Source organism: Microtus ochrogaster, chromosome 15, assembly GCF_000317375.1.
Source record: "Microtus ochrogaster isolate Prairie Vole_2 chromosome 15, MicOch1.0, whole genome shotgun sequence".
NCBI lineage: Eukaryota > Metazoa > Chordata > Mammalia > Rodentia > Cricetidae > Microtus > Microtus ochrogaster.
This window is the reverse complement of record NC_022017.1, coordinates 45,756,901-45,771,545: the sequence shown is the minus strand read 5'-3', so window position 1 is coordinate 45,771,545 and position 14,645 is coordinate 45,756,901. Positions and strand designations below refer to the sequence as shown.

Below are 14,645 nucleotides of genomic sequence, written 5' to 3'. Positions count from 1 at the left end.
ACACACAGTGCACATGGTGCTATCATTGCGGACACTGAACCGTAAATGAGAGAAAGCATGTTCACAGGTTCATCACGCTCACAGGTCTGTTACCATGCACACAGGTCTATCGCCATGCTCACACGTCAGTCATGGTGGGTACATAAACTATAAAAATCCCTATATTTTTTTTTCAAGTTGACTTTCTTAATACTTCATTTTTCTTTCTGGTGCCCGAGTCTCCAGTCAAACAGAGACAAGCACATTGGCAGCCTCATGAGGGTAAGGGACATCTTCTTTGACCAGTAAGGGATTTTTCTCTGAAGTGTTAACGTTTAAAACATTGTTTTTCCAAACAAATGCTCAGTTTCAAGATAATTATACAATCACATAAGTTGTAAGGCACAGCACACGCAGAGCTAGCGTCTTCTTTTCCAGCTCTGCCCGGACGGCAGCACCTTGTAGAGCCAGCATTAACACCAGCATGCGATGAGCCATGATTGAATGGATATAAAAGACATTTCTATCTCAGGAATGCTCCTGCCGCTGTTCACAGTCTTCCACCCTTTCATCGCCGTCTTGCTAATCCTGACAGCTGCTAGAGTGGTCTCCATTTCTATTCTTTTTCATTTCAAGACTATTATACAAATAAAATGATCAAATATTCAGCCTTTGGGGATTGGAATTTTTCATGCAGAATAATTTCCTGTAGATTTATCCGTATTATATGTGTATCAACAGCTCTTCTGGGTTATCTTATGTGGTTTGGATGGCCCAGTGTTTGTTTAAGCATTTTCAGATTCTAGATTCTTTCCAGCTTGAGGATACTATGATAAGCTGCTGTGAATATTTGTTTATTGATTTTTTTTGTGTGTAAATATATGCTTTAATTTCTCTGGAATAATGCCCAGGAATGCAATGACTGCACAGTATCTCAAGTGCATGTTTAGTTCAGCTTGGTTTTCATTAAGAAACTGCCGGACTGTTTCTTGAGTCTAGAATTTTATGTTCTGAGTGGCAACATGTGACTGCACCGGTGTCTTTGCATTTGGCTCCAATATTGATGTGCTTTTTCTTTTTGTTTTCACTTAAGCCATTCTGAAAGGTTTATAGTCATTACATGCTGTGGGTTTTGGTTTTCATTTCTGTGCTGTTAATGGTAATGTTGAGCCTTTTCTTCTGTTTGCTCTCTAACGACACATCTATTACAAAGACGTGAGGCATTTTCTAGTTGAACGTTGTGTGCCACCATCTCTTAGGTATAATTCTATAGTTTTATTTCAGGCTCTTTGGCCTGTTCCCTTACGTCACCTTGTCTAATTTTCTTCCAATAATAACTTTTAACTTGCTCTAGCTATATAGTAAGTCTTTAAATTGTGTAAACTTGAGTTCTATCATCATCATCATCATCATCATCATCATCATCATCATCATCATCATCATCATTATTGCAAATTCATGACTTCTATCTAGACATCAGACTACACCCTTTGGGAGTTGGTCCTCTCCTCTCCTTCCACTTTATTGAGACCATGTTTCTCTTGTCTCTGCTGCTGTGCTATTCTAAGCTGACTAAGCAAGACCTTCCAGTCCCTGCTGCTGTCTCCACCTCTACCCTCTTGCAGGAATGCTGGGGTTGCAGGCGCATACTGCCCCATCCTTGGGTTCTGGGGCTCCAACCTAGCATGTGGCTTGGGAGGCCATTGCTTTATCCATTGCACCATCTTCACAGCCCTTGCTTATTCTTTTTAAGTTTTTAAAAACTCTTTCCATTTTTTATTACCCCATTAAATATTAGGGTATCTTTATTCCATAAAGGTGTTACTTGGATTTTGATAGGAAGTACATCATATAAAAATTATCAGTAACCAAATATCCACTTGGTGAAAGAATTATTTTTGCTTTGTTGGGGGTATCCAGTCCATGGATATAGTATACCTGCCCATGTAGTTAGATATGATTTCATTTCTTTCATTAGCATTTTATAGTTTTCAGGAATTATGTCTTCTGTCTGTTCATTTACTATAAAGACTTTGTTAGAATTGTACAAATTATTCAACTTTTTATGAATGAACTCAATTGAATTTTTTAATTTCAGTGTCCACATGTTTATTTCTTGCAAATAGAAATACATTTGACTTTTGCATATTTACCATATATACCATATACATGACTTGAAATTACTAATTAGTCTAGGGGTTTACTTCTGAATTTAAATTTTTATATAGAAAATAATATAATTTACAAATAGAAATAATTTGTTTCTTTTTTTTTATTTCTGTGACTTCTATTTCATTTTCTTGCCTTACTGCATTTGCTATACTTTTCCATACCAAAATGCTTGTAACTATTGCATAGGGATATTGCCATCTTATTCCGTACTTCAAAAAGAGCACTTTAATTTTCAAGGAACCAGTCCATTTCGTAAATGTTGGAGAATTGTGTAGAGTTCTTCCCACTCTGCCATTATTCTTTTGATGTCTGTAGGGTCTATAATAATGGCTTCAATTTCCTTCCTGATAATGGTCAGTAACATGTACAAAATTCTCTTGCCTTTGGCCATTTTCCTCCCTAACGACCGTGTATCATAAAGTGCGTTATTTCCTATTCTCTGTGTAGGATAGAGTCACACTAGAGATTTTATAAGTCTTGTTTCGGTTATCTAACAGTTTCCCGAGACAATATCTCCTATAGCTTGAGGTGCTTTTCGTACTTGCTACGTGTCTGAGAATGCCCTTGAACTTCTGACCCTTCTGCTTCCACATTCCCAGTGTGCGAATACTGGTGTGTGCCAGAATACCCAGGTTATGTGGTTCTGGAGATTAGACCCTGGGTCTCATGCATGATAGACAGCGTTCTTGTCAGCTGAGCTGCATCCCCAGCTCCCCCCGCCCCCCCCCACTCCCCAAATCTTTATAAAACCGTTTTCTTCAACATGCATAAGACACATATCTGACACAGAGTGGGTGTTCAGAATATGGCAGTTTCTTTTCGACTTTTATGTTTAGATATTGATCCCTGTTGACTGGTCATCTTCGATGCAGATGCTATGTCTTTATATCCGTGAGAAGGGCTCAGCCCTGAGAGCTACTACTTGTCTTTTTGATACTTTCCCTGTGCCTTGACTTTCTCATCTGCAGCACATGGGCAGTAGTAGCAACGGCTGAGAATTAAACGGCACCTCTAAATGCCTCAGAGGAGCATCTTTGGATACGGGCACATTCACTTACATGTTTGTTTTCAGTGTTTATTAACAGTTCTCGTCAAAGTTTCTGAGAATTGAAAGCTGTGTTCAATTTCAGTCTGTGTCCTAAGAATCTGCCTCAGTGGACAGTTTCTAATGAACATTAAATGCTTGATTGAATGAATGCAAGACTCAGCCATGGCACCTGCTTACCCACTGAGGAGACTCTGAAGGGCACCGTGACTGGTGGCATTTCTTAGGGTCCTAGGAATGGCTTGGGTTTATCTGGTGTATTTCTTTCTTTTAGCCTCAGCCCTTGCTACCATTGGGCCACCTACAGAGCTGATGACTTCTGAAGTCACCGCCAGGAGCTTTATGGTTAACTGGACTCACACCCCAGGAAAAGTGGAAAAGTACAGAGTGGTGTATTATCCCACCCGAGGTGGGAAACCGGAAGAGGTAATGTGACAGCCTGTATGACTTCTCCATCCCTGAAGTCCTCATAGTGGGCACAAAACGCAAATGTGTGCATAGGACATTATCTGCTTCAAGACTGTAAGTGATTTGAAATGGATCTCTACATGACTGTGTTGTTCCCCATCTCCCCAAATTGTGGTACCCACACCTCTCATCCCATCGTACAGTCATCCCCAGAATGGATCAACTCTGCACTTACAACCTACTCTACTTTTCTTCTCGAAATTAGCAAGTTCTAAATTGACTAAGGTTTAAATCCATCTTTTTCTATTTGGGAGTGGCCAGGTATTTCTACCATAGTGAAGACCGTATGTTCCAAATTTTGTGGTAATATGAGGAGCTAGTCTTCTGGTACTCGGAATTTCCTGAGCGTTTGTAGAGGTCAGGACAAGGGAAAGCCACCACTCTGGCAACTGTGACCAGCAGTTTCCATCATGGCTAAGACAGAAGAGAACATCTATTGCCAACGACTGTGCTCTTTGCCTTTAATGCTTGGATGCAGAGAGTCACTGAGTTCAGACCTGATGAAACCTCCATTTCCTTTTGTTCTTCTAACCTCTGGTTGACATCGGAATGTTTCACAATGTTTGTCTGTTCCAAGGCAGGGTTGGTGAGCTCCTTTTTACTTTCGAGTGTTATAGAAATTGATCATGGATTTTCAAATCCTTTGGTCCAAAGAGAACTAAACCCAAGTCCTTCCAGTGGCTCCATTTTCTCTCGTGACTAACAAACCCTTTAAATACTTTCCGAAGCTCCACGGGGGAAATTGTATCCATTGTTAGCACGTGGATGCAACCGGGACAATAATTAGCCCAGGGATGACACAAGTAGCATTATACATGAAATAAGAAATGACTTTGGACACATGCCATAAAAGTGCATTTAAATGAATGTGCAAAGACAAGGGGAATTGATCTCTACAGTGGAAATAAAGACACAGCACAAAAAAAAAAAAAAAACAACCGGACTTGCTGAACATAGCGGACAATGAGGACTACTAAGAACTCAAGAACAATGGCAATGGGTTTTTGATCCTACTGCACGTATTGGCTTTGGGGGAGCCTAGGCAGTTTGGATGCTCACCTTACTAGACCTGGATGGAGGTGGGCGGTCCTTGGACTTCCCACAGGTCAGGGAACCCTGATTGCTCTTTGAGCTGACGAGGGAGGGGGATTTGATTGGGGGAGGGGGAGGGAAATGGGAGGCGGTGGCGGGGAGAAGGCAGAAATCCTTAATAAATAAATAAATTTTTAAAAAAATTAAATATTTAATGAGATGTTCTTTCTGGAAATATTTTTTTGCTGTTTGGTCTCAATTCTGCACATGAGCTAGTTCATCTTTTTTTTCTCTCACGTGATTCTTTCAACAGGTGGTGGTGGACGGAAGTGTGTCTTCTGTAGTGTTGAAAAACTTGATGTCATCAACCGAGTACCAGATTGCAGTGTTCGCAGTATCTGCCCACACAGCCAGTGAAGGCCTGCGGGGAACGGAAACCACACGTGTGTATTTGATTCCCCTCTATCAACACGCACAGCCATGCTTAGGGGGCTTATCCTAAGGATGGATAGACGCCCTGACTAAAGTTCACAGGAAGGGGCTGTCGTGATGTCTGTGGGAGAGGAAGGTGCTGTGGCTTCCGCTTTGCAGCTGTGCGTATGGAATGGATTTGACAAATCTCTTGCATGTTTTAGGGAGGATAGCCGGGTGGAGGAGGCAGACCCAGTCATTCATTCACCAAACATCTTTTTAGCAAATGTCTACTGTGAGCCAAGAGCTGGGCCACAGTTTGTTTGTTGGAAACGAGAAATTCAGGACTTGCTTTCTTCAGGGCAGTATTGAGGGAATGACAGCCTATTTCCTTCTTCATTCATCTCGTCATGGTTAAAAGGATCTTTTGGGTAGCGATAGTCCCTTCATTGGGCGCGATCGCAATGACACATACGCCTACTACATGCACACACATACATGCATACATACAGGCACATACTCAGAGAATCACAAAAAGATAATCTTAAAATGATCATCTTTTAGTTATTTTAAAGATTGTGTTCTTAATACCGGCTTGGCACTGTGCCAAACTGGCCTAAATGATTTGCATTTTATAGAAGAATAGCTATCTAAACAACACTAAATGTGTAACGTCCCAGGACGATGGTGCTATCCCCCTGTGCAGGGATGGCTTTTGAATGACAGTGATCCGCAAGGCCAGTGTTGATGCTTCTGCTTTGCGGAAATGGGTTTTCTCTTCTTTAACTTAGCTTTCAGTTAGCATGGGAAGCAGTGGTTTCCACTGCGGCATCTCCCGACATCTGCATCACTTTTTGTCCCAAATCACCCCCTTCTCCCATGACTTTCCTTACCCCGTTTTTCCCAGTTGCTTCCCTTCCACTCCCTCGAGTTGTCCCTCGAGTTGTCTGCCTTTGCAGAGATAGTCTAATGGCCGTCTTTCCTCTCGGAGATGCTTCGGTCTGGGACAAGCTGAGTCTGCAAACCAGGGACTCTTGGACATGTTCAAGTCATGAAGTTCTGTAGGGACTGCAAACGACACATATGCAAAGAGTTAAACGTGCAAGCAAAGCCCTGGAGTGGACAGCATAGTTAGAGAAGCATGAGGCTTCATCATATAGCAGGGAGGGAACCTGCCGGAACACTTGAAAGAACAGCCATGCTTTCCCCAGTGTTGTTCAAGCCGTGAACTAGAGGCTTATCCTAATTCCTTTCTCTCAAGTCTGGAAACATGGCTGGAATTATTGTTTTGCTTTCTTTTTTTCTTGAGAAAAGGTGTCACTCAGTAGCCCAAGGCTGGTCTTGAACCTGAAGCGGTTTTCTGTCCTTCTTCAGAGTGCAGGGACTAAAAACTAGGCCCAGCAGGCCTGACCTCTTGTTTCTTATTACTCCATTTTTAGTTTTGGTTGTGAGCCTAGCCTTTAAAGGCGGAGCCATCTCTCCAGCCCTTGTGACTCCATCTTTTTTTTCTCAAGGACAGTTGTAAATGGATGTGACAAAGAGCCTTTTCTTGCAGTGGCCTTACCCATGGCTTCCGACCTGGAGCTGTACGATGTGACCGAGAGCAGCATGCGTGTCAAGTGGGATGCGGTGCCTGGCGCCACGGGCTATCTGATCCTCTATGCTCCTCTCACAGAAGGGCTGGCGGGGGATGAGAAAGAGGTAACTCTCTGCTTCCAATTACAGCCCTAGGACCTTTGACTTCTGGATAAAATTGTTACTATAAAAATTGATGGGAGAAAATTCAGAAAACCCAAGCTGTCAACATGGAAACATAGGTGGTAATCTTGCTACCTCTACCTAGCCATATTCTTCCAAGCAGCTATTCACTGTTGTCTAGTGCTAAGGGCGAAACTCAGGAGCTCACACATCTTAGTCAAGTTACTCTGCTGAGACACAGCCGCATCCCTTTGGAGCCTGTCCTGGAACTAGCTCTGTAGACCAGGCTGGTTTCAAACTCACAGAGATCTGCCTGCCTCTGCTTCCCGAGTGCTGGGATTAAAGGTGTGCCATTACCGCCTGGCTGTTTTATGTTTGTAATTATGTATTTGTATGTGTATATGTATGTATGTACGTGTGTGTGTGTGTGTGTGTATGTGTGTATATGTGTATGACCAAGGAGGCCAGAAGAGGGCATCAGATCCCCTGGAGCTGGAGTTGGAGGTAGTTGTGAATCACTCTATGCGGCACTGGGAACCAACCAGGTCCTCTGTAAGAACAGGATATACTGGTGACCTCTGGGTCATCTCTCCAGGCTCCCTTCCATGCATTTTGATGTGTGCTCAGATGGCTCAGCATTTAGCCACTCAACTTGGATTGTGTGACTGGAGGTCATAGAGATTTTTTTTTCCTTTCTTCTAAAATTTAAAACTGCCTCATCATAAATTTGATGTCCAGTTGTCATCCAAGCGAGCCACTTGTCATACGACTAGTCTGACAAACTCCAAAAGTCAGAAAAGTTACCCCAAATCGAGAGAGAAGTTGACAAGTTAGAAGAAATAGAGATAGAGAAGTCTATCTCTTCTGGGTACCTGAAGGGATTTGCGATTCTTCCAAATGGCCTCCTTGTTAAATGGGGTGACAAAGCTGGCCCAGTATAGTCGAGCTTGAAGCAGAACCCAGGCATCCGGCCAGAGGACTGGGTAGAATTAGCAAGCAGTGACAAGTGCCCACTTGGGCTTGCCTCCAGCACGCTGCTCTGAGGCACACATCTAGAGAATACATCTAATTCATTTCCAACCCCACTTTCCAGGGGACCAGACAGTATCGTTGTTCTGGCTGCCGTTGCCATTTGCCCAGCTGAAAAGCATTATCCCAACACAGCATGTGGGGGGACGCTCAATTTTATGTGGGTCTATGTTATCAGCTTCTAACGCAAAACAACTTGAGGCAAACCCACAGTTCCAGCTGAGGCCTGTTAGATGTAGGTGCCGTGCGAGGTCACACAGCCTCATTCCGGGCAATATCACCTTTGGTTCGGTTCCACTCTGCTGAGCAGGGATAACACCCATTGGAGAGCTGTCTTAATCGCCTGTGTTCTTTTCAGATGAAAATCGGAGAGACCCACACAGACATTGAGCTGAGTGGCCTGTTCCCCAACACAGAATATACAGTCACCGTGTACGCCATGTTTGGAGAAGAGGCCAGCGACCCTGCTACAGGGCAAGCGACAACCCGTGAGTGGGCAGAGCATACATATGAAATACTATCACAAAAGCCCGGATACATGTTTGAGATTCTGAACCCAGAATACCAGTTTTGGTTAAAACCTCTCGAGAGGCCATCGGGGCTTAGGAAAATGTATATTTTACTTGGGGAGAGAATTGTATTCCTTTGATCTTTCAAAAGTTTGAATTTTAGCTCTGAACTTTAGCATCCTTCCCATAAGTCCACCCGTGCCTCTCTCTGAATCTAAATGTGCCGGGTACCAGATCAGATTAGGAAGGGAGGAGCTCCAGAATGTTCCGGAATCATAGCAGCTGAGGCAGGGAGCTCACCTCAGGTGACCCGGATGATAATGGCAATATTGTCAGTTCTGTTCGTAAAGGAAGGAACAGTTTATTGTCTGTCACGTGGTTGCTATAAGATTAAATCCATGTGAAAATATATAATTACTCAATATATGTTTTATGCTAATTAAAATAATATGTTTTTCTAAAAGTGTTTTCTGTCCTTCTTACATGAGCCGTCAATTATTGGGTTTTTATTAAAAATAAAATATTAATGAAAATTTTAATAAGAAGACTAATTTTGCCTTTTCTGGGGTACTGTCTCACGTCTGCTAAACAGGTTACCACTGAGAGACACCCCTAACTATGAGGCTAATTTTGACAGAATTACTCCTAATGTTTTAAGAAAATGTATAAATTTAACTGTTTTGAAAATGCATAATAGATTAATGTAGCACGATTAATAAAAACCCAGAGACAGAAAACGGGGTTCAACCTGAAGGTCAGTAAAGCAAAACAGCCAGGCACTGGCTCTTACCTCTACCTCAGTCTGAAATGGTGATCCTGCCTCCAGGAATCTCAGAATGAGACTGACTGTGAGCTCTCTCCTCCCGTTTTATATTCCTCTCTAGCGTTAGAATTAAAGGCATATGCCACCACCACCCGATTTCTATGGCAAAGTAGCATGGCTGCTGGGATTAAAGGCATGTGTCACCACTGCCTCGTCTGTAAGGCTGATCAGTGTGGCTGTTTTCCTCTCTGAACTTCAGACCAGCTATGTTTATTAAAACACAAATGAAATATCACTACCGAGTCTGATGTGTGCTAACAGGGTTTGCCACAGGCCATCATAAACATGGCTGTGCTCATGATCCTTTGAAGCTCATGGAAGTGCAGGAAGCCCCACTCTGCTCCTTGGAGAGAGATGAGTAGCACAGTACAAATGGTTCTTTGTCTTTATGATTCGACTTGAGATGAAGACATAATAGAAGTTTAATGATAAAGACGTTTTTCCCACATCCATTCTTACTTCAGGCCGTACTGTTCCTGTTCTGCAGAGTAGTAATTAAAACATCAAACCTGGAGAAGAAGGAAAAACTAAATCCCTTCAGAAATTATCTCTATACCACTTGAGGGGGTTGAGGAAGCTATCTGTAAAGAAAAAGAAAACAAACCCAACTGTCGGCCATGAAGAATGTCCGTCATGAAGAATGCTCGTTTATCGATGTGCTTAAAGTAGATCTAGCTCCTTCCTGAGATTGGTAGCTGCAGGATGGAAGGAAGGAGATAGGACCCATTCAAAAATGTTCCTAAGTGGTGTTTCAATGTCCTAAGGAAAATAGATGCTTTCCTGCCATGTCACCAAAATACAATGGGATTCTGGAATGGTGTCAACCCAAGCAAGCATAAAGCCTGATTATATATCACTTTATTTTACTTCTCACACTTGGTTTTTAGCCCCTAAAGTATCAAAATGATCACTACCTCCTGGAGCTCTGTAATGTCAAAAATCAGTATGCTCGGAGGTAATGAAAACCTTACCTTTGAAAGCATTATCCCTTGTGGCTGAGGAAAGTGGTATACTTTATCCCCAAGGCTTTTATTCTGTAGATTCCCACAGAGCCATAGCTGAGACTGTGTACGCGCACATGCACACGCACACATGTGCATGCACATAAGTTGAATCCTGGTTAATGCTGCTGTTTCTGCCGTCAGTTGATCATCTTGAGTTACACTCCCAGAGCTCTTCTGTCGCACTGTGCCAGTGTAACAGTGACTTTGGCTAAGTTACTTCAGTTTTGTCACCAGTACTATAGGGATCACTGCCGCTAATGCGGTCTAACATCGCGGTTTAATGAGATAATATGGTACTTGTTAAGCTCATAGGGGTCACCTAATCAAAGGCAGTTATTACTTCTATGTGTTGGTGGACACTCGAGAAAGTCTCAAAGTCTATGGCCACATGCAGAAGATGAGAGTACCTTCCTCCTTTCACACACGGGGACTTCCAGAGTCACATGACAGCTGATGGACTGGCTCAGAGTTGGTGTTAGGTGTCCTGTTTTTACGTCACCATTTTCTAGAGTACAAAAAAAGCACAGGGAGTTACCCAAATCCCTCTTCTTTCTGAGCATGTGTAACTTTCTGCCGCCATTCGGTCTCGCCAAGGAAAAGAATTTCTTTGTTAGTTAGGCAACTTTATTGATCTTTCTGAGACAATTCACTGAGTATTTCGGGATTATCTAAATGACTTTTTTTTTCCCCAATAAGAAGTCTTTGAAAGTCAAGGGTGCTGTTTAAGTTTTTAATTTATTTTAAGCAATTTTAGTTCTTTAAAATTTTAATTATGCTCTCTTTTCTTAGTGCCCTTAACCCCACCAAGAAATCTGAGAATCTCCAATGTTGGCTCTAATAGTGCCCGGTTAACCTGGGACCCCACATCGGGAAAGATCAATGGTTACAGGATTGTGTATACCAGTGCAGATGGGACAGAAATCAACGAGGTGAGTAGTGGGACCTGGCATTTTTCGGGTTGTTGTGTAGTTGTTGATCAGGGCATCGGCATCAAAGCCTTGTGGATTGAGACCATGTAATGTTCCTTTCTCTAGTGCAGTCCTCACAAGCTGAGCAGTCTCAAGGGGCAGCTAGGTCTTCCTCTTTTCTGACTCTGGAAGGTCTTTTCCTTGACCTTCTCTCTGTCTCTTTTTTTGGATGATGGCCAGGATGTATGCTTTTGTTTGCTATGGTGGGTTCTCTTGCTCTTTCTCTAACACTCCACTGCCTGCCTGTTATCCTGTGGTTGACTTCCATGTTGGTAGCCTAAATGGCGTGGCTTGTTGTTTTGTTTTTAAATCTCCTCTCCTCCCCTCTCTTCCTCCAGGCAGCTGCTGAGAAGTACAGCTTGTCTGCCTTGGAGGTTTTTCTTCTGAACTAATAAAACTGCCCTTGAACTTCAGCAAAGCAGACAGACAAAAAAATACATATATATGTATATATACATATATGTAATATATCATTCTTAGTTCCTTTCATAGCTTGTGGGGCTCAGGAGGTGGGGACTGTATATACTTCTGTCCTGACAGGTAAATGGCCTGAGCTGGCATGACCTAGGTGACTTTTCCCCATGTCCCAGTGCATGGTCTAGGGAGGTTGGTGCAGTTGACAGCTAACACTGACATCTACATCTCCGAGTTTACCCTTCATGTGAAGTTTCCAGCACACAGCTTCAGAGTGTTGGTTCAAGAGTCCCATGCCACATTCTCCAAAGAAGCCAGAATGTACTAAATGGAATTGTATCATCTTAGTGGTCTAGACTCAGAAGTCTTTTAAAGTCAGGCATGGTCACACACGTGTAATCACTGCATCAGGAAACGGAGGAAGGAGATAGAGTGTGGACTCCATATCTTAACATTTTTTTTAGAAAAGACGTTTTATACCATTGATGACATATTTCATTGATAGAAACTTCAGAATTTCCTGCCTAAATTCAGTTAATCAAACACCATGGGCAGCTTGGTGGTCATCCTAGAGGAGCCTGTGGATGGGAGATGTAGAGCAGTGCGGCTATTTCTGAAGAACACCATACGCCCAGGTGACTGGGAGGGTGTGTCTTCATGTGTTAACAAATGGACCCAAAGTCTGGCTTATTTCTCTGTTCTGGAACAGGTGGGCACTGCAAAGACTCTAGGAAGGTGATTTCATAATTGTAGAAAGATACTCAGAAAGGATGGAACTTGCTAAAACTCAAGAAAATGTGTGGTGTGTGGTGACTAATGTATTTAGGAATTCTTTTCTTAGAAACATGTTTTAGCAAGATAGCAAGGTTATTTTTGCTTGATTTTCCCTTATCTTGGTCCAGGAAGCAAAGAGAGAGAAATATGTTGGATTACATCATTTCTATTTTCTGAGAAAATACAATAAGTATTTTCATATGTTGGGACAAACTTTTTCCTACAATTGAACTCAATATTTTGCAGCGTGTGCTCTCAGAGTTATTGTCTAATGGAATGTCAACAAGGGCACATTTCCTAGCTTGGATAAAAATGTTCAGCCCCTCTCATCAACGTTCATAGATCTGAAGAGTAAATAATTCCAATGAGGCCGGGGTCATTGGGTAAAAGTTGCTTTGGTTTTGAAGATAATAGCCCCGAGGAGTTAAACAATCAAAATAAAAATCCCTGAGCTATAGGTGTTTTGTTATTGTTAGCAATAAGTGTTGTTCTGCCAAGAGTGCTCCACCACTGAGATTTCTTTTTTCTTTCATTATTTTCCCTTTCTTCTTCTCTTCCCTTCTCTACTCTACCTACCCTTCCCTTCCCTTCCCTTCCCTTCATTTCCTCCTCCCTCTCCTTTTCTTCCTCCTCTTCCTCTCTCTCTCTCCACTGAAATGTATTATGTTTTGTATCTATGTTTGATGGTTATTGGGAGGCATGGAGTAATGTATTTCTTTGTCTGGAGTGGGGTACATCTGCAGCTCGTTGCAGGTGTAGATGTCCAAGGTTCCTAGGTACATTGTTAGAAGAGGGCTGTGTGGACAGCTCAAGCCAAGCAGAGTTCCAGGTTCCTATTCCCTACAATTACCTACCTCAGAGTACACTTCCATTATTCAACTGAGCCATCAGGTCACTCAGACATTCAGAATAAGAGTAAAACATGACCACTGTTTTCCTTTCTTTGGATTTGTGTGTGGATGTAAAACTCATGATGGAAGAAAGGCATGAAGCACATGTGGTGGTTTCATGAAAAAGGAGATTGTATGTCTCCTCTCTGGTTTTGAGACTTGAGTACTCAACTGTACCGTGACAGCTTTGCTAGAATACAGAGGAAGATGGTTGAGTTTATGTTTCGGCTGCTTTATCTCCAGAATTGAGTCTTCGTCCTAACCCTCTATGGGCCTTAATGATTGTGGAAGATGGTGATGGTGCTAAGGGATCAAATGCCCTACTGCAAGCCAGGCACCATTCTGAGTTTTCTCCAGAGAAAGTTTCATACAGTTTTCACACCACCAAATGCTAGCAAAGCATGAGTTGTCAATCCAAGGACGGGCGCCATCTCAGCATTTACTGTGAAAGCAGTTAAGGCGAGGAAGAGAATTAAATTCTGGAAATTCTGCCGTTGAGTTTTATAGAAGTAAAGCCACCGTTTTTAGACTGTGAGATGTCAGTTCCCAACAGCCACGATTCAGCGGCACAGCCTACACCTCTCAGTCCTCGGTAGTGTTCTTTCTTCTTAACCCCCAAATAAGGTGGAAGGGAGATGATTAGAGACTGTTCATAAAGTTCTTCTCAAAATAGTTGCAAAAACAATGGTCATTGTTGTCATTTCCCAAGTCTTATATCCTATGGTGCTACCAGTAGAATCAGTTTTGAAGTTAATACTTAACAAATGTATGGCTGTACAGGCTGGTGTGGGAGGTAGTTCAGTTGGCAAAGTGCTTACGTAGCGTGCAGGAAACCTTTCAGTCAAGTTCCAGCATAGCATAAACCACGCGTGACGGCACATACCTGTAATCCAAGAGGCAGAAAGATCTCCAGGTGATCCTCAGCTACATAACCACCCCCAACGAAAGCAACACAAGAAAAGAAGCTAATGAAAAATGACAACACAGCTTTTTGTTTGTTTGGAAATAGTTAATCAACTCATCAGTTACATAAAGTGTCATCTGTTAAACTGAAAAATAAAACACTTTAGCAATGAGCAGGATCGTTTTTAATGAACACATATACTACACATACAATAGGTGGCTTTATGCTCTTATTCTTTTTTTTCCCCTTTAGACTCTCAGTGAACCTAACAAATTGGATTTTGTTTTTGTGTAGGTTTGATATCCATACCAGATTCTCATTTGTCACAGATTTGAGATTTAAAAACAAACTTAAGGTGACGATGCCAACCTAACATTTAAAAGTTTTATGGCTCAGAACAAATTAGTTACACTCCTTAGCCTCAGGTTCGTCTTTGGAAAGCCATTTTTATAAGTTCCCAGAGTGTGGTGAGGGAAGTCAGGGAAGGGGCTCTGAACGAAACGGATTGATAGCCAGATTTGCTTA

General features: G+C 42.3%; 1 protein-coding gene across 1 annotated transcript in view; it reads left to right on the top strand.

The window, feature by feature from the left end:
* The window catches only part of Col14a1 (collagen type XIV alpha 1 chain), a 180,041-nt gene that overhangs the window by 57,124 nt on the left and 108,272 nt on the right, over positions 1-14,645 (top strand). The window contains exons 10-14 of the mRNA XM_013348949.2: positions 3,471-3,622; positions 5,010-5,139; positions 6,663-6,808; positions 8,193-8,322; positions 10,960-11,099. Of these exons, the coding sequence (XP_013204403.1) occupies positions 3,471-3,622; positions 5,010-5,139; positions 6,663-6,808; positions 8,193-8,322; positions 10,960-11,099 (698 nt within the window). The remainder of the gene's footprint in view (positions 1-3,470; positions 3,623-5,009; positions 5,140-6,662; positions 6,809-8,192; positions 8,323-10,959; positions 11,100-14,645) is intronic.